Source organism: Pristis pectinata, chromosome 1 (genome assembly GCF_009764475.1).
Source record: "Pristis pectinata isolate sPriPec2 chromosome 1, sPriPec2.1.pri, whole genome shotgun sequence".
NCBI classification, from domain to species: domain Eukaryota; kingdom Metazoa; phylum Chordata; class Chondrichthyes; order Rhinopristiformes; family Pristidae; genus Pristis; species Pristis pectinata.
Window position 1 is genome coordinate 33072554 of NC_067405.1, and position 24517 is coordinate 33097070.

At 39.6% G+C, this 24517-nt stretch overlaps 1 protein-coding gene across 2 annotated transcripts in view; it reads left to right on the forward strand.

The window, feature by feature from the left end:
- The window catches only part of LOC127568829 (protein mono-ADP-ribosyltransferase PARP14-like), a 48849-nt gene that overhangs the window by 13511 nt on the left and 10821 nt on the right, over nt 1-24517 (forward strand). The window contains exons 6-16 of one of the 2 annotated variants that reach the window (XM_052013038.1): nt 2659-2892; nt 2998-5249; nt 5348-5584; nt 5678-5899; nt 8093-8171; nt 9642-9794; nt 11592-11654; nt 12814-12990; nt 13533-13739; nt 20071-20700; nt 20974-21107. In XM_052013038.1, coding sequence (XP_051868998.1) covers nt 2659-2892; nt 2998-5249; nt 5348-5584; nt 5678-5899; nt 8093-8171; nt 9642-9794; nt 11592-11654; nt 12814-12990; nt 13533-13739; nt 20071-20700; nt 20974-20981 — 4262 coding nt within the window. In that variant the 3' untranslated portion in view covers nt 20982-21107. Of the gene's footprint in view, nt 1-2658; nt 2893-2997; nt 5250-5347; nt 5585-5677; nt 5900-8092; nt 8172-9641; nt 9795-11591; nt 11655-12813; nt 12991-13532; nt 13740-20070; nt 20701-20973; nt 21108-24517 lie in introns of those variants that run through there. The other variant, XM_052013034.1, reaches the window with a different exon arrangement.

The following is a 24517-nucleotide window of genomic DNA, read 5'->3' on the forward strand; positions in this document are numbered from 1 at the left end:
AAATGTGAAATCTCAATTATTTTCATAACCAATCATAGCAAATTTTACTCAAGTTGATAGAGTGCCTCTGAGGTTGACAAACATTTCAGAAAGTGGAATGAACAGAAGATGGGGAATGCCGCACAAAACTGAACTGAGTGGGGGGGAAAACAGTTAGATTCTCCAGTTAGATTCTTTGAGCTCTGAATTCACTTATGTGGACACATTTTTTTTAAACTTTATTTATACAGCATGGTAACAGGCCGGAGCCCGCACCGCCCATTTAAACCCGTGTTAACCTACCCGTATGTTCCCCCATGATTCTGGTTCCCTCATCAATGCCTGCTTTCTTAATGTTCAGAAGTATTATGTGAGTTAACATTCCACAGTTATTTTTACTTTTTTCATTATACACAGAAAAATTGATGAAAATATAATTTTGATCACATTTAATTCTTGTATTTAATTCTTGCATGTCTTGTGAGGATAGGTTGAATGAGCTAGGGCTTTTCTCTTTGGAGTGGAGGAGGATGAGAGGTGACTTGATAGGGGTGTACAAAAGGCATAGATTGAGTGGACAGTCAGAGACTTTTTCCCAGGGCAAAAATGGCTAACACGAGGGGACATAATTTTAAGGTGATTGGAGGAAGGTATAAGGGCGATGTCAGAGGTAAGTTTTTGTTACACAGAGAGTGGTGGGTGCGTGGAACGCACTGCTGGCAGGGGTTGTGGGGGCAGATACATTAAGGACATTTAAGAGATTCTTAGATAGCCACACAAATGATAGAGAAATGAAGAGCTACATGGGAGGGAAGGGTTAGATAGATATTGGAGCAGGATAATGTCGGCACAACATCGTGGGTTGAAGGGCCTGTACTGTGCTGTAATGTTCTGTGTTCTATACTTGCAGTTTGCTTGTCCTTTTATTAATGGTTTATTCCTGCTCCTTCTTACCTGCCAAAGAGGACTGAAAGGTGAGCGTAAAAAAACCCCTCTGAATTAAAGCCTGAGGATTTATAGAAATAATCCTCGAGTGGAGTTCCATCTTTGCTTATTAGTCTTAAGCAAGCCCATTGGTCTACAGCTCCATTGTAGCAGAGTTGTGTCCAGTGTTTCTGGTCAATAACTTTTCATCAGGTTGAAGGTCGGTAAAGAAATAAATATTAAATATCCAGGTGTTAAAGGTTTATTTTCAAAATGATGTATCTTGTATTACTATATCATTCCTACTATCTTAGTACATTAATTTCTCTTTGTCAATTCAATTCATAAATTTAAGGGGCATGAAACAGGTCTAAGGAATTATAGACTATAATATCAGCAATAGGAAAAATAATAGAATCACTCTGAAAGGAGAGAGTAGAAGAATGTCTAGCAAGGAAGGTAAAATTATGAATAGTCAGCATCGATTTCAAAAGTAAATATCTTTCTTCAGAAACATTATTAAATTTTTTGATGTGGTTAAAAAAAGAAACAGACATTGGTGATGCAGTAGTTATAAATTATCTGCCTTTTCTGAAGGCCAGTTGTAGCATCCCTCATAACAGACTAATGAACAGAGTCAGATAATTCAGACTCGGGACAGCAGTGGATTTCTGGCTGGCTTCAAGGCAAAGGCAGACTGGGGATAAAGGGTAGCTGTTCACAACAGAGGTGGGTGTGCCTGTGCTCAGACCACTGATACTCAAAATTTACATTAATTTATGTGAGTCTAAAACACAGTTTGTAAATTTGTGGATGATAACCAACTCAGGAGGATGGTCAATACTGAGGATGACTGCAATAATTTACAAATGAACATTTATTAACAAAGAATGGACAAATTATTGGCAAGCGATGTTCAACAGATACAAATATACAGTACACTTTTGTTGAAAGAATAGAGAATAAAGAATATTTATTAGTTGGAAGATTTGAGTCTAGATGAGAAGGGACTAAATAATTTCAGGACAGAACACGAATCATTAAAAATTATGCCACAGGTCAGGAAGACCATGAAAATAAAAGCAAACCAAGTGCAAGGATTTACTTACAGAGGAACAGGATTGAAAAGCAGGGAAGTGATGCTAAGCCTGTATAGAATGTTACATTCTGGAACACTGCATACAGTACCAGTTGCCATATTTTTAAAGGAATATGGAGGCACAGGAGAGGATGCAGAGAAGACTTACAAGGATGATATCAGAAATAAACAATTATACAAATTGGGAAATGATGAATGGACAAGGAGTGTTTTGAGAAAAGAAGGCTGAGGGCTGGTTTAATGAGTGTTATTAAAATTCTGAAAAAAAATGACAGAGAAGATGTAGAGAGAATGTTTCCATTTGTAGGGAAGAACAAACCCAAAGCCATTGTAATAAGATAGTCATCAAGAAATTCAGTATAGATTTCAAAAGAAACACTTTTACCAAGACTGGTGAGAATGGGGAACTTTCTAGCACAGGGAGTGGTTGAAGTGAATAGTACAGATACGTTTAAGACAATCCTGTGAGGAAGAAAGGAATAGAGAGTAATATGCTTAGATTTACATGAGCAAAGACAGGAGGTTTATGTGAATGGGCTACTGTATATCCTTTGCAATTCTATGTAATTCAAATCTCAGGGTTTAATCACTAAATTATAAATTTGACAATAAAATTGATATTTTTTAACAGATTTTTTCCCTCATTCTTTATTCAGACCTCTCTGAATTTATTCGAAAATGTTCCAGAAAAGTTCTCCATAACAAAAAAATTGGAGCAAAGGTACTGGAAAAAACTAGGAGCTTACAAGTGGAGAACCTACCTTCTAACATGACTGAAGATTATCTGAAACTATACTTTGAAAGTGCTAAAAATGGAAGTGGAGTTGTAAGCTCTGTTGAAATAACACTGGAGCACAATATGGCTGTGATTTCTTTTGAAGATTCTGAAGGTAATATTGTATCTTGGAAAATGATGAATTAGAAAATTATATGAACATTTAAATTGAGGTCATTTCACCTATTGTTCTCTAACATTTTTTTTGTTTTACTTACAGTTCTGGATACCATTCTGTCTCAAGCACACATGATTGATAAAACCCCAGTTTATGTCTATCCATATTATAAGACGCTGGGTTCAGCTTTATATGGGAACAAAAGACCAGTGGTGAAAATGCCTGATCCCTTCATGGTCGAAATTGATTGCTACATTCTGCAGTTTCTTAAAAGTGATGAAAGGCGAATTGCAGAAATCAGTGATGAAATGTCATCATGTTACTGTGATATTGCATTCCCAGAATTGGGCCAATCAAACTCAATCAAGATTTCCCCAACATTTTCAAGACATCAGAGTTCATTTGAGAAACTTGCAAAGAACTGGAAAAGGAAAGCTTCAGATAATTTAACTCATATTCTGTCAAAGTACAAAACTATTAAAAATGATGTGAATAAATCAGTTTGGGAAATAATTAAGAATGATTTTGATCAATATTTGAACCAAAATGTTATTCTTATACCAGAAATTTCAAAGGGAGAATTAATAGTCACCGGAACAACTGACAGTGTAGACATTCTTCAACAAACATTCAATTCGGTTGTGAATGACACTATTGAAAAATTAGACAGGGAAAAACAAAGTGTGTATGAGACAGTGGCAATTTACCCTGCTAAACATTATCTATTATTAAAAGATGGTCTTGAAAGCAGCATTTCCAAACAATTTCCAAACCTTACCATGAACTACAACTCAGTTGCAAACAAGTTAACATTATATGGTTTACCTTCAGATGTTTATGTTGCCAAAAGCAAAATATTAGAAAAAATTATTCATATGAAGGAAAAGCAAGTTCATCTGGACCCTTGTCTTATGAACTTTCTACAAAAAGTAAGCTGTGAAGAAGTTACCTCCAACCTTTTTACATTAAGTGGACTCAGTGCTGCGTGTGACATTCAGGACAACTCTGCTGTGGTGATAGGAAGTTCAGACAATATTTTGTGTAAAGCAGAAAAGCAAATCAGAAGGCATCTCACTTTCAATTGTATTGAAATACAAGATGAAAGCGTCATTAGAAAGAATGAATGGAGAGATTTAAAAGAAAAATTGGACAGAAGGTTGAATTCTCAAAGGAAACGGGTTGAAATTGAAGAGAGAACACCAGACAAGCATGTGCACATTATTATCTCTGGCTATTCTGATGCTGTGGGGGAAGTATTTGAAAAGCTCAGTGATTTTGTCAAAAAGAACACAATCATTCAAAGAAACATTCCATTTAATTCTCGTGGAGTGCTGCAGTTTTTGATGGCCTTCGATGAAATCAAAATTTTACAATCAACAATTCCAGGTGTTCAAATAGAAGTTAATGACGGGGAAAATCATGCAAGTGTTTCAGTCACTGGTCCTGAAGAGAATGTCTGTCAGGTGGAGAATACTCTTTCAAATGCAGCTTCCAAAATAGCTAGGAGAGTGTTGAAAATTACCACACCAGGAACAAAGCAATTATACAAAGAAAAAGCAGAAGCATACGATACCATGGCAAAGTGTAAGTTTAAATGTATTGTAAGACTTATTGAGCACATGGAAGGTAATAATGACTTAAGCCAGTTTTCCTGTAAAGTACAATTGCCCAATGGGCCTGTGATTGCTGCTTATAAAGGAGACCTGTGCAAGACTCGTGTTGATGTGGTTGTCAATGCTGCAAATGAAGATCTAAAGCACATTGGAGGCCTTGCAAAAGCTCTGTTAGATGCAGCTGGTGCAGTGCTGCAAAATGAGTGTGACTGGATTGTTAACCAACGAGGATCTCTTATGCCTGGTGAAGCAGTTATTACTGAAGCTGGTAGGCTACCATGTTCCAGAGTGATCCATGCAGTTGGTCCAAGATGGAGAGATACTGACCCAAACACAGCTAAAAATAGATTAAGAAATGCTGTGAGGGAGAGTCTATATCTAGCAGAAGCTTATAACTTTAAGTCTATGGCAATCCCTGCTATTAGTTCAGGAATATTTGGGTTTCCACTGGATTTATGTGCTGAAGTAATTGTCACAACAATCAGAGAACACTATGCGAACTTACGTGGAGAGAGTACACTGAAAGAGATCCACTTGGTAAATCATGATGATAAGACCGTCCGTGCCGTATTGGATGCTGTTCAGAAAACCTTTGGTGACCTGACAAGTAGTTCACCTTTATGGCATGAAAGGCTTGCCTCTGGTAACATGAGAAACAGAAGAATTAAATGTCTCCATGAAGCCCAAACTAAAGAAGGTCTAAACATCCTTGTTGTCAAAGGGAATATTCAAGATATTACAGTAAGTCTTCAATGTAACTTATTTATTCGAAATTGTTGGTAGTTCCAGAATTCTTATTTTACCTTTACTTATACATTTAATTGATTTCCTATTTCTAGGCTGCCGTCATTGTCAATGTCATTGGAATGGATCTAAAGCTCTCTTCGGGTGCAGTTTCCAAAGCAATATTAGAGAAAGCTGGCCCAGAACTCGAACAATTACTGCAAAATGAAAGGCGGAGAAAAGAACCTTTAATGGGAAACATATATGAAACAAAAGGATGTAATCTTGACTGTAATGAAGTGTATCATGCTATTGTTCCTCAGTGGGAATCAGGAAACTCGAATGCAGCAAAGGTAACACATTTTATTGTTGACACCAGTGGAGCAGTTCATATTTTCAAAAATTTGTGCAGTGAGTTGAAGATTAAATGTGAAATTACACTTCAGGTCTTGAAAGGCATAATCAAAGATTGTCTGAAGAACACAGAAGGGTCACAGCAGGATTCCATCGCATTCCCAGCAATTGGAACTGGCAAATTATTTTTCCCAAAGGATGTTGTTGCAAACATTATGTTTAAGGTAGTTCTGAAGTTCAGTACTGAAAGACGGTCAGCAAATCTTAAGACTGTTTACTTTGTGGTACATCCTGATGATCATCCTATTGCTCAGGTGAGGATTAAGCAGAAAAATGCATACCTTTACTGAAATTTTTTAGTATTCACTTGTTTGATTTATTAAGCTGCTCTTTTATTCTTGATTCTGCTTTGTATTTCCTGTAGACGTAATAATTTGAAAGCCAGAATGTTTTCAGTACGGTTATTCAGTGGTGATTTGCTAGGTAATGCATTTCTGAATCTCTGAACAATTGTTGGTTCATTGGCACCTTGTTGAGCACTTTCAAAGAATGCACCTTTCAAAAATTAATTTCCTGGCTGATAAATAGCTGCTTTGGTTTCACTTATCAACTTCTCAAGAATTCTCAGTACTCTTTTACATCTTTGTTCCATTTTGTCCACGTTGCTAATGTGGGCTTTATTTTTATTATATATTGTCAGTCATTCCATCATCGTTCTTGCTTTGTATTTTGTTATTTTTCAAAAAAACAATTAAATTTTTTTTCTCTTTTAAACCTTCTAAACAGATGATTTGCTATTTTTTACTGACACTATTATTTATGGTGAATCCAAACCTAACTCTCCTCATCTGTTAATAGATCTACTCCTCTTATCTCAAATGGGATTCCTACATTTTTGTTTTTTTTATTATTATGATACCTGCAACCCTCAATTCTTTACAAAGCACTAAACTTTAAAGAGAGACTCTTCTTAAAAAAAAAATAAAATCTTACCTGAGATGCACTCCCTTTCTTGTTTCTTACTTTCAATATCTCTTCCTATCGCAACCTTGCAACTGCTTGGATTAGAGTCATTAACAAGAAACATTTGGAAGATTAAACTTATTCATTATTTCTCCTAATTCTCAGTGAAGCCTGCCAGTAACTTAGACTGCCAGTAATGTTTTTTTTTCTGTTTGCACTGTTGTTCAAGTGCTTTGAACTATACCAAGAATGTACACAATGCACTTGTGAGTGATTTAAGAAAGTTTAAGAAAGTTGTACAGCACAGAAAACAGGCCCTTCGGCCCAACTCACCCATGCAGAACAAGATATCTGTCTGAGCTAGTCCCATTTGCCTGCATTTTGCCCATAAGGCTCTAAACCTTTTCTATCCATGTACCATGTACTTGTCCAAATGTCTTTTAAACATTGTAGTTGTACTAGCCTGTACAGCTTCCTCTGGCAGCGCATTCCATACACTCACCACGCTCTGTGTGGAAAAAATTTCCCCTCTCTAGTCCTGGGAACATCCTCGTGAATTTTTTCTATACCTTTTCCAGCTTCATGGCATCCTTCCTATAGCTAGATGACCAGAACTGCACACAATACTCCAAGTGTGGTCTCACCAACAACTTGTACAATGGCAACATGATGTCCCATCTCCTGTACTCAATGCCCTGACTCATGAAGGCAACCATGCCAAACTCCTCCTCCACCACCCTGCCCACCTGTGTTGCTACTTTTAAGGAACTATGTACTTATACCCCTAGATCTCTATTCTATGTACACTCTCCAGGGCCCTATCATTCGCTGTGTAAGTCCTGGTTTAACTTACTGAAATGCAACACTTAACGCTTGTCTGAGTAAAATTCAATCTGCCATTCCAGGGCCCACTTCCACAGTTCACCTAGATCCTGCTGTGATCTTAACCGTCTTCACTGTCCACCACACCTCCAATTTTGGTGTCCTCTGCAAACTTACTAACCATGTTAACAATGTCATCCCAGTTTTGAACAGTAGCATTCCACTTGTGCTGATATATGTTGCATTCTTTTGAATCATGAAGGATGCTTAAAATTTTCAATTTTAAATTTACTGTATGCTTAATTGCAATACTGATCTTAAATTTGTCCCATCTTTTGTTTCTAATATTCTTTGGTCAGCACAGACAACATGGGCCAAAGGGCCTGTTCCTCTGCTGTACTGTTGTAGATATGGCTATTGTGGCCAAAAAATAAATAACTGCACATGTTGGAAACCTGAAATAAAGACAATATGATGGAAATAAGTCAGCCAGTCAGGCAGCATCTGTAGAGGGAAACTGAATCAATGATTCAGGTTGATGACCTTTTACTACTTGCTGTACATTAGAAATAACATTAGTGCCAAGTACTATGGGACTCGATGCAAGTAGCTGTCTTTGTTTAGTCGATTTCCATTTTTTTTATCCAACATTATGCAATTTATTATTAAACTCTGGTTTCTGTGAGCTTTACTCAGAATATTAACAGTGTTTTGTTGTATAGGCAATGTCTTCTGAATTCCAAAGAGCTTTCACAAAGCAGCCAGAAACTGCAGTTCCCATTGAACAGCCAAAACCCACAGGTAGGTCATTATTTATTGCAAATGCTGATTAGAATTTGTTTATGTGCATGGACCACAAACAGATAATGAACATTTAATTTGTTACCAAATTGCAGGTTTTCTCCACCTTTGTTAGATTGCAAGTATTTAAAGCTTTAATAAAAAATGTTTTGAATGCTCCCTCTTGGCTTCCTCTGAGGTTTCTTTTCACAAATACTCCACTATATCTTTTGAGTTCAGGAAAATCATGAGTCCTTTTCAGGCTTGCTTCCACAAAGTTAAACTTGATGCTCAATTCATTTTCACTTGTACTTTATTAATCCGTAGATATCTGTTGGACCAAACACGTATTAAACTGTTTGCTTCTCCATTCTTTGGTCTTGTACTTTAGGTCCATTTTCAAATTTTGAAAAACTTCAGATTGAATTCATGCATCATCATGCCAATTTTATAATTACCCATCATTAAACATATTGTCAACACAGTAACATGTGGGTTACATGTGAGTGTCCTACTACAGCTTTGCTGGGAATCTAGAAGAACCCACCACCAACCGAACCCACTACCAACCAACCCCACCCACCCTAATCCCCAGCGAAGTATTTTTAAGCTATTTGTGTAGTGGACTTGCCCTACATGTGGAAGAATTGCCCCATAGACTAATCCAGTGATAGTTTGACATAGTCTTAATCTCAGAGTCATATATTTCTGCTACTGTGCAGTCTCCACAATCACAACCCATCAGGGTGTACCCTAACCTAGCAATGGTAACGGCGCAGTGGTACCTCAGTGGCAGAATGGCCTTGTAAATCCTTAATATTGACTACAAACCCCATAAAGTCTCAAGACATTAGATCAAACATGAGCAAAGGAGCTTCCTGTTGATTATGACCTACTGCCCTTCCTTGGCTGATGAGCCTGTACTCCTCCATGATAAACATTAAATGGAAGAAGAGGGTTAGAAGAATGCAGAATGGTTGGGAGACTTGGAATATTCATCATCATTTCTGAATTTGCTGACTTAGTCCTGAAAGACAAAGTTTCTGGATTTGTGAACAGCAGGTTTTGAGGTTGCTGACTCAGGAGAAAGTATCATCTTCATCCTTGGGGTATTGAAGATCAGGGGATGTGCATTCTACAGTGAGTGATGCACTTCCTGCATCCTCAAGTCCTTTTCAGCACTTAAAATACATGTTGGAAATATGGTGGAATAATCTCTGGGTCCCTGTCAGGCTACAGTTCAAACAACGCGCAAGAAGTTCAACAACACTCAGGAGAAAGCAACCCATCCAGCACCTTGAATATTTACTCTCTCCATCCACCTTTTTGTCAGGAGGTCTCAACCTTGCAATACCTGATGTCAAAAAGTGCCAGGGCTGCATATGCAATGTATTATCATATATTTCTAAAGACTGTTTGCTTTGATTAGTAAAAGAAAATGTTCTAGGAACAAATGTATAATTGCAAAAATATCTTGGAACCTTTTTACAGGTCTTTTGTTTGGAAAAATGTCTTCTCCTACACCTGATCAGGCTGAAATGCAAGTAGGACCAATTTTACTACAAGTCGTATCAGGAGACATAACAGAGGAGACAACAGATGCCATTGTTAACTCATCAAATAAAACATTTACACTAAAATCAGGTATTTCAACACATTGTTAAATATTAATTTGGAGAAGAATCTAATTCCTTTAACTTTTACATTGGTTTTATTCACTAAGAATTGACTGTATTTTACTGCATTTGTAAAATGGTGTCTTGCTGTTATTGCAGCTTTTCCCATCTGTGCAGATGTGGTTAAATGGGGAAAATCCAGATGTGTTGTTAGGAATGCCCTGGTCCTCCACAGATCCCCTATTGCAGTCAGTACAGACAGACATTGACAGACCTAGCATTTAATGCACTGCAAAGACATGAAATGGGGTAATTGCTAATCTTCCCTACTAAAGGTTACTTTAAAAAGTTAGGTCTAATGCATTTGGGATCAAGGGAATTTTTTAGTGAATTATAATTGCTGCTGCAGAAACTCTCTGATCTTGGGTATGAATTTTATGCAAGTGTCATCTCATTTGGGGGAAAAAATTGGTATTGAAAGAGTTTTTAAGCAAATTTAGTCTGTTCCTTTTGTCACTTTTGTTATCCCGTCTCCATTTCCCTGCCTATATTTCACTTTCAGTATATGATTTAATTTCAATTTTGAGTTCCTACTTTATATGTTGTAGTTTGGGCTTTGCCTATTTCATAGAGTCATAAACACTGCATGGAAACAGGCCCTTCAGCCCATCAAGTTCACGCCGACTATCAAGCACCCATTTTCTTTTACACCAATACTACTGTTAGATCTGGAGATGATGTTGTCGAAGAAGGTTCTTCAGAAGTCTAGAATGAGGTGCAAATCTTATGGTTTCAGCCATTTTATTAGATGTTCACCATAGTACAGGTCAGACAGGGTCAGCCTGTACCAGCAAGCGAGGCAAGTAAAACGAAGTAACAAAGAACTTGAACACATGCTCTCCCTTTATACTGCAAACTGGTCTGATAAGGAATTTGTGAACGGGTACTCTCTGAGTCACACTTCAGCTCTGCAGACAAAGAAATTACAGAAGTATAGAACCAAATATACTACAAGTTACTAAAAGTGTAAGGACAAACAGATGATTATACAAACACATAATAAAGCTAAAACTACAAGGAAAAGCAAAATAAACCAACAATCTGGACCCTAATCCAACACTATTATAACCCATTTTATTCTCTCCACATTCTCATCACTCACCAAAATGCTATGGGGATTTACAGTGGCTAATTAACTTACCAAGCTGCATACTTTTGACATGGAGAAAACCTGAGCACCTGGAGGAAACCCGTGCAGTTACAGGGAGAATGTGTAAACTCCACACAGGTGGCACCTGAGGTCAGGATTGAACAAAGCTCATTGGAGCTGTAAGGCAGTCATTGTGCCACTGAGGATACTTCGGTCCAATTGGTCGGAGTGTCTTCGTGTTTCTTTCCCCAAGGAAATGATGCCCCATGGACAATGCTACAATGGAACAGATACCAGACTGGTGGGGATTTCACAAGCTTACAAAATGCCCAAAAGTAAATGTCAGTGAGGTAACCAGCAGACACCATGTTGAAAGCAAATTCTGGGCTTTTCTGGTTGACAATAAAGCATCACAATTCATTTTGTCAAAAATGAAAAATAAAAATTGAGACAATAAGAAGAGACAACTTGCATTTATGATACAGAGACATACCTGTTTATTATTGGAATTAATCTACCAGCAATACTGTTAATTAGGTTTAGACCTGTGCCAATTTATGCACATTTTGTTACACAGTAATTTTGTTACACAGATCAATGAAAACGATCAATTACTGGATGAGAAGTATTCTCTTTTTTTTTAATTTAATCATTTCATTTGCAATTTAATTTCAGGTGTGTCCAAGGCAATTTTAGATGCTGCTGGTCCAACTGTGCAAGCTGAGTGCCAACTAAAAGGTATGGAATTTGTTTTCTTTCACAGATCCATGCAGCTCCCACCACAACAATCTCTTTGCCTTTCCACCTACAATGTACAATGGAATTTCAACTTTATAGTATTAAGCTGGAGCTTCTAGTTGACAAAATATTATACTAAATCAAAGACAAGGATTTTATACAAGATTATCAGGCAGTATTATAATACTGAAAAAATACCTGTCTAATTATGGAAGAAGTATTGATGGAGCTGCCAAAACAGTTCCATGTGGGTCAGGAGAGGAGGCAGGACAAAGGAAACAGAGGAGGCAGAAGAGAGGCTTGACATTCTAAATGAAACCATATTTTCCAAGACCATTCTTCATGAATTTTGTCCCAAATTACCCTCAAACTTTGTTTTTCCTAATGCTTCTAAACTATAGATTTCGGATGTCCTCATGCCAGGATTTCATTCCACTGCCCTTTCCAAATTTTTTTCATTGTTCATATCAAGTTAAGAATATCAAAGCTATCTTATTCCAGGGCTTCTAATGCTCCCAGACCTGAGGACCCTTCCTAAATACTTCAAAGCCCCTCCACTGTATCCCAAACCCAGGAATGTGTCTTGGTTTCCTAATGCACCAGCTTCCGCAGTGAATTTCCTCATTCCTTGCTGCTACAAGGAACATTTAATTTGCCCTTCTGTAGATGCATAATTGGATAATAATGGACAGGGGTCAAAGAAGGAAATATTCCAAAAACGTGGTTAAATAAGCAGGTTTTAAAAAGTGAATTGGATGAGAACTGGTGGAAGGGTTTAGAGAAAGAATTCCATAAATTCTGCAGGGTACATTCAGCAATGGCGGGGTGAATGATGTGCAAGGTTCAAGAGCTGGAGGAATGCTGAGCTTTTGTATGTCTGTTTGTCTGGAGAATGCTACAGAGGTGGAGGGGGTGAGATCATGCAAGAATTCATGCATTCAAATAAAAAATTTAAATCTACACATTGTGGAACAGGGAGCTAGTGTTGTTCAGCAAGTAAATGGGTGATGAGGATGTAAAGTGGCATGAGTGCCACAGATTTTCTTAAAAGACATCTATTCAAATATTACTGGACTGAAGTATTTAGTGTTAATGGCATTGTTATTTATATAATGACCATGCAAAAAATAGATGAAGTAATTCTCCCTTTAATTCATAGGCTTACAAGCAAACAGTACAATAATAATAACAAATCCAGGAAAGCTACGGTGTCAAAGTATAATTCATATGATTGGACAAACAGATCCAAATCAAATCAAAGCTGCTGTTGGTGTAGTTCTTCAGGCATGTGAACAACAACATTTCTCTTCGGTTGCTTTCCCTGCCGTTGGAACAGGTTGGAATTTTCCTCAACTTTTTTTATTCACCACTCCTCTTTGGGTTTCATTATATATTGAGTAGAGCCAAAAATATGGTTAATATCCAGATTAAGACAAGAGTTATCCATATACATGGGTTGTGTCTTTAATTTGGTTCAACTATATAGATGAATTCCGAGGCAGATGTGAGAATGAATTTATGGATCATTATAATGGAAAGGCTGTTGGGTCTGAAAATGAGCTTGAGATTGAGTTTTTTTTAGTTTCGTGGGCCATGAACTGATAAGGTTAAAAAAAAATTAAAGTCAGAATCCTGGACATTGCTGTCAATCAAATGATTTGGAGAGAAACCAGGAATGGGATACCATAATTGTATTGAATAGAGAAGCAGTCTTGAAAGGATAAATGGCCTATTCATGCTCCTAAATTCTATGTTTCTATATTGGCACAGAAAAAATTTGAATGAAATTAGGTCTTTAGTCAATGAATAGTGTTAATCATGACTAGAAGGCCAAATTGTATGTGTAAATTTTAAAACCTTTTACACCCCAATCAATAGGACAAGGACGGCTCAACCCTTCCCAGGTTGCTGATGCAATGATTGATTCAGTCATTGAGTTTATAAAGAAGAAACCTTCGCCTTCCTTGCAGAAGATTCGCATCGTAATTTTTCAACCTCAAATGTTAAGTGCATTTCATAGCAGCATGAAAAAGCGTGAAGAATCTAATTTTCCAGAAAATGGATCTATGCTGAAAAGATTTACACGTACGTATCAGACATTTTACAAAGAAGAATATATTTTGTACTAAAATGAGAAATGAGATAAATGCATTTAAAATAGAAATAGAGGATTTATTACATAAACTAATAAAATTCAAATAAGATAAAACAGCTTTGAATGGTTTGCATCATGCATTTTAAAAGAATCTTTAGATAGACACTAAAGACATTATTATACATATATAATAATTTATTGTATGAAAAATATATTGTCAGAGGCCTAGTGAAATCCAATGTAATATCTGTATTTAAGATGAGGAATGGAACATGTGCAGAGAATTATAGACCAGTCAGATTAATATTGAATGTAGGTAAAAGAATGGAACCCCTATAAGAGCGGTTAATGAACAAAAATTTAGAAACGAGAAATAGTGAATAGTCAGCGTGGAGTTCAAAAGTAAAATCTTGCTTAAAAAGGTAACAAAGGCACAAGACAAATAGATATGTAGTAGACGTATTTTGTTTAAATTTTCAAAACCTTTTGAAAAGGTGTCGCTACAATACCTAGTGCCTAAGGTCAGGGAATGCAGATTCAGAGAACAAGCAAAAGAAAAGTTTTCTGTCTGATGTCAGGAGGAAAAGCAAATAGTGGGTGTAAAGGGCAATTGTTCAAAGCTGAGAAATTAGGTAGTGGCATTCCTAAGAATAGTATTGCGATAACTACTGCTTACAGTTTGCATTAACGGTTTAGATTTAGGAATCAAAAATACAATTGCTAAACTTGAAGTTGATACCAAATGGAGGCAGAAAATGGGGGATTGTGGATAATCAGTACTGATGAGCACTCTTACAAAATTGGAGGACATTCATAAACTTGTAAATAAGGCAGATTATTGTCAAATGTTCATCAATTACTGAAATCTCTACCCTTGTGTTTCTGGCTCCATCCTTACAAACTTTCTCTGCATCATTTTCAGTGCCACTATATGCTTTCTACAATATAGAACCTGGAACTGTAAATAGTAAGTGCAGCAATAGATTTTAGCAGGAAGAATAAAGCAGTCAGTAACTACTTGGAGTGAAGAAACAAAAGGATCACATAATCCAAATTCCCCATCACCAAAATTTCCAACAGAGATCGTGAAAAAGCAAACAAAGGACTAGGATCTTTTTCTACAAGGATGGAATTAAAAAGTAGGGATATTATGCTAATCCTATATTGAACCATAGTCAGACCACGCTCAAGATTACTCTGTAGAGTTCTAGGTATTGTAGAAAGGATGTAAAGACGCTGAAGAGGACAAAAAGAAAATATATAAGGATAGAACCAGAAAAATAGGGGTATATATACCAGGAAAAGACAACAGGCTGAGGGGTAACCTAACAGAGATTTTTAAAATTACGAAGGGTTTTGATGCAGTGGACATGGAGAGAATATTTTCATTTGTGCAGAAGAACATAATTGGAAGCCACCATAATATGATGAGTGGAGATTTTACAATGAGTTTCACCTTGTAGAGTCGGGATTTGGAGCGGGATCTTTGAAAAGAGGTGAGTCTCTGTGCTTGTGCTTGTGAGTTTCACCTTGCAGAGTCGGGATTTGGAGCGGGATCTTTGAAAGGAGGTGAATCTCTGTGCGTGTGCTTGTGAGTTTCACATTGCAGAGTTGGGATTTGGAGTGGGATCTTTGAAGAGGTGAGTCTCTGTGCGTGTGCTTGAGTTTCACCTTGCAGAGTCGGGATTTGGAGCGGGATCTTTGAAAAGAGGTGAGTCTCTGTGCGTGTGCTTGTGAGTTTCACCTTGCAGAGTCGGGAGTTGGAGTGAAATTTGGAGCGGGACCTTTGAAAAGAGGTGAGTCTCTGTGCGTGTGCTTGAGTTTCATCTTGCAGAGTCAGGAGATGGAGCGAAATTTGGAGCGGGACCTTTGAAAAGAGGTGAATCTCTGCCTGAGCTGGTGAATTTCACCTTGCAGAGTCGGGAGTTGGAGTGGGTCCTTTGAAAAGAAAAGAGTCTGTGCATGTGCTTGTGAGTTTCACCTTGCAAGAGTCTAAATGAGGCACATTTGCAAATTGTTACCAGGTGATTGGCTGATAAACAGCAGCAAATAAGAGGAAGGTAGGTATAAGTGGAGCGGCCGTTGTGTGAGTGGACCAGTGTTAGAGTGGGGGACTGATGCTTTGGCTCAAGAGGCTATGGCAAGAAGAGGTAAAGGTAAGTCTCTGGTCAGTTTCATTCTTTATTGCTTTGGTGTTTCCTTTAGTGCCAGGCCAGAGTAGTTAGAATGGCTCCAGGGTCAATGGTGTGTTCCTCTTGTGAGATGTGGAAGTTCTGGGAGGCATCCCGTCTTCCTAATAACTACATCTGCACGAGGTGCATCCAGCTGCAGCTCCTTACAGACCGTGTTACGGAACTAGAGCTGCAGCTGGATGACCTTCAGCTCTTACGGGATACTGAGAGTTCATAGATAGGAGCTACAGGGAGGCAATCACTCCAAAGCTGCAGGAGGCAGGTAACTGGGTGACTGTCAGGAGAAGGACAGAGAATAGGCAGGAAGTGTGGCCATTCCCCTCAATAACAGGTATACCGCCTTGGATACTGTTGGGGGGGGTCGACCTACCAGGGGAAACTCAAAGTGACCAGGTCTCTGGCATTGAGCCTGGTTGTGTGACGCAGAAGGGAAGGGGGGAGAAGAGGAGAGCTGTAGTAATAGGGGATTCCATAGTAGGGGGGGCAGACAGGAGATTCTGTGGACATGAAAGAGACTCCCGGACGACGGTATGTTGCTTCCTGGGTGCTAGGGTCAGGGACGTCTTGGATCGGGTCCACAGCATTCTGAAGGGGGAGGGTGAACAGGCAGAGGTTGTGGTACATATTGGTACCAATGACATAGGCAGGAAAAGAGATGAGGTCCTGAAGAGGAAATATAGGGAGCTAGGTAGGAAGCTGAAAAGCAGGACCGCAAGGGTAGTAATCTCTGGATTGCTGCCTGTGCCACGTGCCCAGTGAGGGTAAGAATAGGATAATTTGGCAGATGAATGTGTGGCTGAGGAATTGGGGCAGCGTTTCAGATTTGTTGATCATTGGGATCTCTTCTGGGGAAGGTATGACCTGTACAAAATGAACAGGTTACACCTGAACTGGAGGGGAACCAATATTCTTGCAGGCAGGTTTGCTAGAACTGTTGGGGAGGGTTTAAACTAGTTTGGCAGGGGGATAGGAACCAGAGTGATAGGTCAGAGGTTGGTGCATTTAGTGTACAAGTAGATGCAGAGTGTAGAAAGACTGAGGAAGGATAGGCATTTGAAAGGGCAAATTTACAGTCAGTTGGACGGGCTGCAGTGTGTCTACTTTCATGTGAGAAGTATCAGGAACAAGGGTGATGAACTGGGAGCATGGGTAAGTACATGGAACTACGACATTGTGGCCATTACAGAGACTTGGCTGTCACAAGGGCAGGAAGGGCTGCTGGATATTCCGGGTTTTAGATGTTTCAAAAGAGATGGGGATGGATTTAAAAGAGGTGGGGGAGTGGCTTTGCTGATCAGGGACAGTGTCGCAGCTGTAGAAAGGGAGGATGTCCTGGAGGGATCGTCCACTGAGTCAGTGTGGGTGGAAGTCAGAAACAGGAAGGGAGTGATCACTCTATAGACCCCCCCAATACCAGTAGAGACACCAAGGAGCAGATTGGGAGGCAGATTTTGGAGAGGTGCAAAAATAACAGGGTTGTTGTCATGGGTGATTTCAACTTCCCTGATATTGATTGGCACCTCCTTAGTGTAAAGAGGATAGATGGGGAAGAGTTTGTTAGGTGTGTCCAGGAAGGATTCCTGCCACAGTATGTGGACAGGCCGACTAGAGGAGAGGCCATTCTGGCAATGAGCCTGATCAGGTTTCAGATCTCTCGGTGGGAGAGCATACCTCCTTGACCTTTACCATAGCCTTGGAGATGGATAGGAGCAGACAATGTGGGAAAGTATTTAACTGGGGGAGGGGGAATCATGAAGCTATTCGGCAGGCACTTGGGAGCGTAAATTGGGAACAGATGTTCTTGGGGAAGTACACAGCAGAAATGTGGAGGTTGTTTAGGGAGTACTTCCATGGGCTTCTGGATAAGTTTGTCCCATTGAGGCAGGGTAGGGATTGTAGAGTGAAGGAACCACGGTTGACGAGAGGCGTAGAATATCTTGTCAAAAAGAAGAAAGAAGCTTGCCTGTGGTTTAGAAAGCAAGGATCAGACAGGGCTATGGGGAGTTACAAGGTAGCCAGAACGGAGCTTAAGAATGAACTTAGGAGAGCTAGAAGTCCTTGGCACGTAGGATTAAGGAAAATCCCAAGGTGTTCTACACATATGTGAAGAATAGGGGGATGACTAGAGTGAGGGTAGGACTGATCAGGGATAAAAGAGGAAACATGCCTGGAGTCAGCAGAGGTAGGGGAGGTCCTTAATGAATATTTTGCTTCATTATTCACCAGTGAGAGACACGTTGACATTTGTGAGGATGGCATATGACAGGCTGATATACTAGGTCATGTCGATGTGAGGAAAGAGGATGTGCTGGAACTTTTGAAAAACATTAGGATAGATAAGTCACTGGGGCCAGACAGGATATATCCAAGGTTATTACGGGAAGCGAGGGAAGAGATTGCCGCGCCTTTGGCGATGATCCTTGTGTCCTCACTGGCCACAGGAGTAGCGCCGGATGATTGGAGAGTGGCAAATGTTGTTCCTTTGTTTAAGAAAGGGAGTATGGATAACCCTGGGAATTACAGACCAGTGAGTCTTTCTTTAGTGGTGGGCAAATTACTGAAGAAGATGCTTTAGAGACAGGATTTATGGGCATTTGGAGAAGCATAGGCTGATTAGTGACAGTCAGCATGGCTTTGTGAAGGGCAGGTCATGCCTCATGAGCCTGAGTGAATTCCTTGAGGATGTGACAAGGCACATTGATGGAGGTAGAGCAGTGGATGTGGTGTGCTGTTTGATCAGGTTCCTCATGGAAGGGTCATTCAGAAAGTCAGGAGGCATGGGATCCAGGGAAACCTAGCTGTGTGAACTCAGAATTGGCTTGCCCATTGAAGACAGAGGGTGGTGGTAGATGGAATGTATTCTGCCTGGAGGTCAGTGACCAGTGGTGTTCTGCAGGGATCTGTTTTGGTACCCCTGCTCTTTGTGATTTTTATAAATGACTTGGATGAGGATGTGGAAGGGTGGGTTAGTAAGTTTGCAGATGACACAAAGGTTGGTGGTGTTGTGAATAGTGTAAAAGGTTGCTGTAGATTACAACAGGACATTGATAGGATGCAAACCTGGGCTGAGAAGTGGCAGATGTTCAACCAGAAAAGTGTGAACTGATGCACTTTGGAAGATTAAATTTGAAGGTAGAATACAAGGTTAATGGCAGGACTCTAAGCAGCGTGGAGGAACAGAGGGATCTTGGGGTCCATGTCCATAGATTCCTCAAGGTTGCTGTGCTGGTTGATAGGGTTGTTCAGAAGGCGTATGGTGTGTTGGCCTTCATTAATCAGGGTATTGAGTTCAATAGCTGCCAAGTAATGTTGCAGCTCGAAAGAACTCTGTTTGGACTACACTTGGAGTTATTATGTTCAGTTCTGGTCGCCTCATTATAGAAAGGATGTGGAAGCTTTAGAGAAGGTGCAGAGGAGATTTACCAGGATGCTGCCTGGATTGGAGAGCATGTCTTATGAGGATAGGTTGAGTGAGCTGGGGCTTTTCTCTTTGGAGAGAAGGAGGATGAGAGGTGACTTGATAGAGGTGTACAAGATGATAAGAGGCATAGATCAAGTGGACAGTCAGAGACTTTTTCCCAGGGCGACAATGGCTAACATGAGAGGCCATAATTTTAAGGTGTTTGGAGGAAAGTATAAGGGGAATGTCAGAGGTAAGTTTTTTTTTTACACAGAGAGTGGTGGGTGCGTGGAATGCACTGCCGGCAGAGGTTGTGGGGGCAGATATATTAGGGACATGTAAGAGACTCTTAGATAGACACATGAATAATAGAGAAATGGGAGGGAAGGGTTAACATTTGGGAGAGAAGGGTCGGCACAGCGTTGTGGGCCAAAGGGCCTGTGCTGTAGTGTCTATGTTCATACATTGATGAGAACGTGAAACTTGCTACCAAAGCAAATGGTTGAAGTGAACAGCACAGATACATTAAAGGAAAGTTGGAAAAGCCAAGGAGGGAGAGGGAGTAGAAGATGATGTTTATAAATTTAAATGAAGAAAGAGAGGAATATTAAGCAGAGCATATGTTGATGTGGACTGGTTATGACATATATCCTGTTTCTATTTTGCGTATCCTCTGTATAAAATCCTTTTGTATCATTATTATGAATATTTTTTTTCTGCTAATATTAGATGCAGTTACATCAGTCTTGTTTGGGGAACCTAAGAAAGAGAATAAAGAATCCTTTGCTGAAGACAATATTGAATTCAAAGATGAGATTGAGCCAGCTCATTTTGAGGTCTGTGGAATTAGTATGCAAACAGTTGAAAATACTATATCCTGGATGGAAAAGTTACTTTCAGAGGAGCAGCGTGAAGAAGTCATCACTAGTAGCTGTCTGTTTGAATTTTCTGAAAAAGAATATAAAGAATTAAATCGTCTTCAGAAAAGTCTGCAAATAATATTGGTACTACAACGCAACCGATCTGGAGCTCAGATCAAAATCTGTGGTCCCACAAATGGTGTTCTGACTGCCTTTTCTAAAATTCAGGAGATGATTGAGTGCTTCAGAGAAAAGGAATCTGAAAGAAGAAATGAGGAACTTACCAAAAATTTGGTTGAATGGCAGTTTCAAGATGGCACTCAATTCATACCATTTGACAGTGCTACAAACCTCAAACTGGAACGGGCAGTCATTAAAGGCATGCCTTCAGTTACTATTGAATTTTGCAGCAAGCAATGTGAGGTGGATTTGAGAAAGTTTACTGCAAAGGTCCATGGAAGAAATACAATGAATTTGAAAAGGATTTCAAAAACTGAAGGTAAAGTTTCTCATTTTACTTAATTTACATGTATCTTTTGCATTCCTATTCATTATTTTTCCACAAGATGAAATAGATGATTGTTTTTTGGTAATAAAATACAAAAGAAATAACTACGTGATGTTAATTTGGGCAGTCTCAATTCACTCTGAAGAGCTCATTTGTTCACAGCTCAATTCCACCAATACTTTCAATTCTTGTTGTCTTTCACTTGCCTGGTATTCATCCTGCATTAGTCATATCAGCACATTTAATTTATAATTTTATTTACAGCGTGGTAATAGGCCCTTCGGCCCAACGAGTCCACGCTGCCCATTTTAAACCCCCCAAAAAAATTAACCTACCTGTATGTCTTTAGAATGTGGGAGAAAACCGGAGCACCCGGCGGAAACCCGCGCAGACATGGGAGAACGTACAAACTCATTACGGACAGCGACGGGAATCGAACCCCGATCACTGGCGCTGTAATAGCGTCGTGCTAACTGCTACGCTCCAAAGTTTGTTCTGTTTACTTCAATGGAATGAATTTCAGATGTAGAATGCAACATTCTAACATAGTTATGGCATATTTTGCAATAATGATGTGGGATAAATTTGTAAGTAACAGTTCTTGAATTGTCAGACTTTTTGTTCATAATTTCAACTCATCCAGTATAACATTTTCTCCAACTAAATACTGGAAAAAAACAAAACCACTGTCTCTGGTCCCTCTTACAAATTTAGTTCCCTTGCCAGTAACTCGAATACCAAACCAGAATATTGCAATCTTGGTGTGATTATATGTACTAGATTTTTATATCCATGTCATCACTAAGACTGGCTAGTTTGCTGCAACATCACCCAGCTCTGCCTCTGCTCACCTGCTGCTGAATCCCTCATCTGTGCCATTAACTTTATCATTCTGAGGCTTTCCAGGCTGGTCTCAATGTTCCACTCTCTGAGAACTTCAGGTGATCCAAAACTTACCAGCCCTTCACCTAAATTTTCATAAGGATTCATTCAATTGTTAACATGTGCCTGCTCATCTCTTCTGGCTTCTGGTTAAGATCGTAAGAAGTGAGAATGGGAATAGGCCATTCAGCTGCTCAAGGCTGCTCTGGCATTCAATAAAATCATGTCGGATCTGACAATCCTTAAGTTCATTGTCCTGCCCTCTCCTCATAATGCTTGCTTCCCTTGTGGATTAGAAATAGTTCAGCCTTAAATATACCCAGGGACTCTGCCCTAATAATTCTCTCTGGAAAGAAACAAAGACTCGCAACCAACTGAGAAATTTTTTCCTCATCTCTGTCTCAGATGGCTAACACTCTGAGATTATGCCCTCTGGAGGCTCCCATGAGAGGAGACATCTTGGTAATTACTCTCAGAATCTAATGTGTTTGAATATGGTTGCCTCTCATTTTTCTAAACCCTTCTGAGTAAACCCCCAACCTATTTATCCTTGTAGGACAGTCCTTCTGAAGTCCCACACCACCAGGTTCAAGAACAATTAATTCCCTTCAACCATTCGGTTATTGAACCAGCTGGCACAACACTAATCACTACAGTATTAGCAATACTATGATCATATAGCACTAAAATTGACTTTCTTTTTGTTATAATTGCATTCTTTCTTGTAAAAATTGAGTATAATATGTTTAATTTATGTTTTTCTCGTGAACGCTGTTTATCTGATGCTATGTGCCTGTGATGCTGCTGCAAGTAAGTTTTTCATTTGCACCCATGCGTACATATACTTGTGCATATGACAATAAACTCAACCTTTTCTGAACTGCCTCAAATAAATTAACATTTTTCCCCAAACAGGAGTATCAAAATTATTGTAGTACTCCAGATGTGGTCTCACTAGTGCCTTGTGCTGTCAAAGAGCATGATAGCACAGAAGCAGGCCCTTCAGCCCACCTAGTCCATGCCAGCCTGGTTTTCTGCCTCGTCCCATCTACCTGTACCCGGATCATAGCCCTTCATACCTCTCTCATCCATGCACCTATCCAAACTTCTCTTAGTTGTTACAATTGAACCTGCATCCACCTCTTCCACTGGCACCTCATTCCACACTCGCACCATCCTCTGAGTGAAGTAGTTCCCCCTCAGATTCCCCTTAAATATTTCACCTTTCACCCTAAACCTATGACCTCTCGTTCTAGTCTCACCCAACCTGAGGGGAAAAAAGCCTGCATGCATTCACCCTATCTATACCCCTCATAATTTTGTATACCTCTATAAGGTCTTCCCTTTTTCTCTTGCACTCCAGGGGATAAAGTCCTAACCTATTCAACCTTTCCCTTTAACTCACTCAGGTCCTCAAGTCCCAGCAACATCTGTGTAAATCTTCTCTGCACTCTTTCAAGCTTATTGATATCTTTCCTGTAGGTAGGTGACCAGAACTGCCCACAATACTCTAAATTTAACCTCACCAACATCTTATACAACTTCAACATAACATCCTAACTCCTGTACTCAGTGCCCTGATTTATGAAGGCCAAAGTGCCAAAAGCTCTCTTTACGACCCTATCTACCTGTGATGCCACTTTCAAGGAATTATGGCTCTGTATTCCCAGGTCCCTTTTTTTTCTGCATGCGTCAGTACCCTACCAGTCACTGCAAGTCTTACCCTAGTTTGTCATCCCAAAGTGCACCACCTCACACTTGTAATGCACTCTCTATCTGCAAGGAGTTTGATTGTTCTCCCCTTGTCTGTATGGGTTTTCTCCAGGTGCTCCGGTTTCCTCCCACATTCCAAAGACACAGATAGGTTAACATGGGTTTAAATGGGCAGTGCAGACTCATTGGGTCATAAGGGCCTGTTACTGTGCTGTATAAATAAACTCTTTTTTTAAAGTTTTAAATTCCGTCTGCCATTTTTGAGCCCATTTCCCAGCTGGTCCAGATCACTTTGCAAGCTTTGATAGCCTTCTTCACTGTCCACTACGCCCCCAATTGCAGTTGCAGTAAGAATGCCCTACCTTTCCAGAACATAGAAAAGTACAGCACAGAAACAGACCCTTCAGCCCACAATGTCTGTGCCAACCATGATGCCAAATTAAATTAATTCCATCTGCCTGCACATGTTCTATATACCTCCATTCCCTGTCTGTTCATTTGCCTGTCTAAAAGCCTCCGAGAAGTTGCTGTTGTATCTGCTTCCACCACTTCCCCTGCAGCACATTCCAGACACCCACTACTCTCTGGGTTTAAAGAAAAATTCTCTTAAATATTCTTTTAAACTTTTCCCTCTCTCACCTTTAAAGTTATTCATTTGGCATTTCTATCCTGGGGAAAAAAGACTCTATCTACCCTGTCTATTCCTCTCATGATTTCATAAACTTCCATCAGGTCAGCCCTCAGCCTCCGATGCTACAGAGAAAACAACCCAAGTTTGTCCAACATCTCCTTATAGCTAATGCTCTCTAATCCAGGCAACATCCTGGTGAACCTCTTCTGTACCCTTTCCAAAGCCTCCACATCCAGAATTACACACAATACTCCAACTGATGAAGGCAAGTACGCTGTATGCTGCCTTTCCCACCCTATCTACTTGTGTTGCCACTTTCAGGGACTTGTACCCCAAGATCCCTTTGTACATCAGTGCTTCTCTACTCCAACCCCTCTGAAATAATGGCTAAGCATTGAGTATAGGAGAAAAAACACTATGATGCTGGAGGAATTCAGCAGGAGATGAATAACACGATGATGCTGAAGTAACTAAGCATCATCGTGTTTTTCATCTAGACTCCAGCATCTGCAGCCCTTTGTTTCGCATTGAGTGTAGGAGTTGGGACATTATGTTGCAGTTGTATAAGTTGCTCATGAGGCC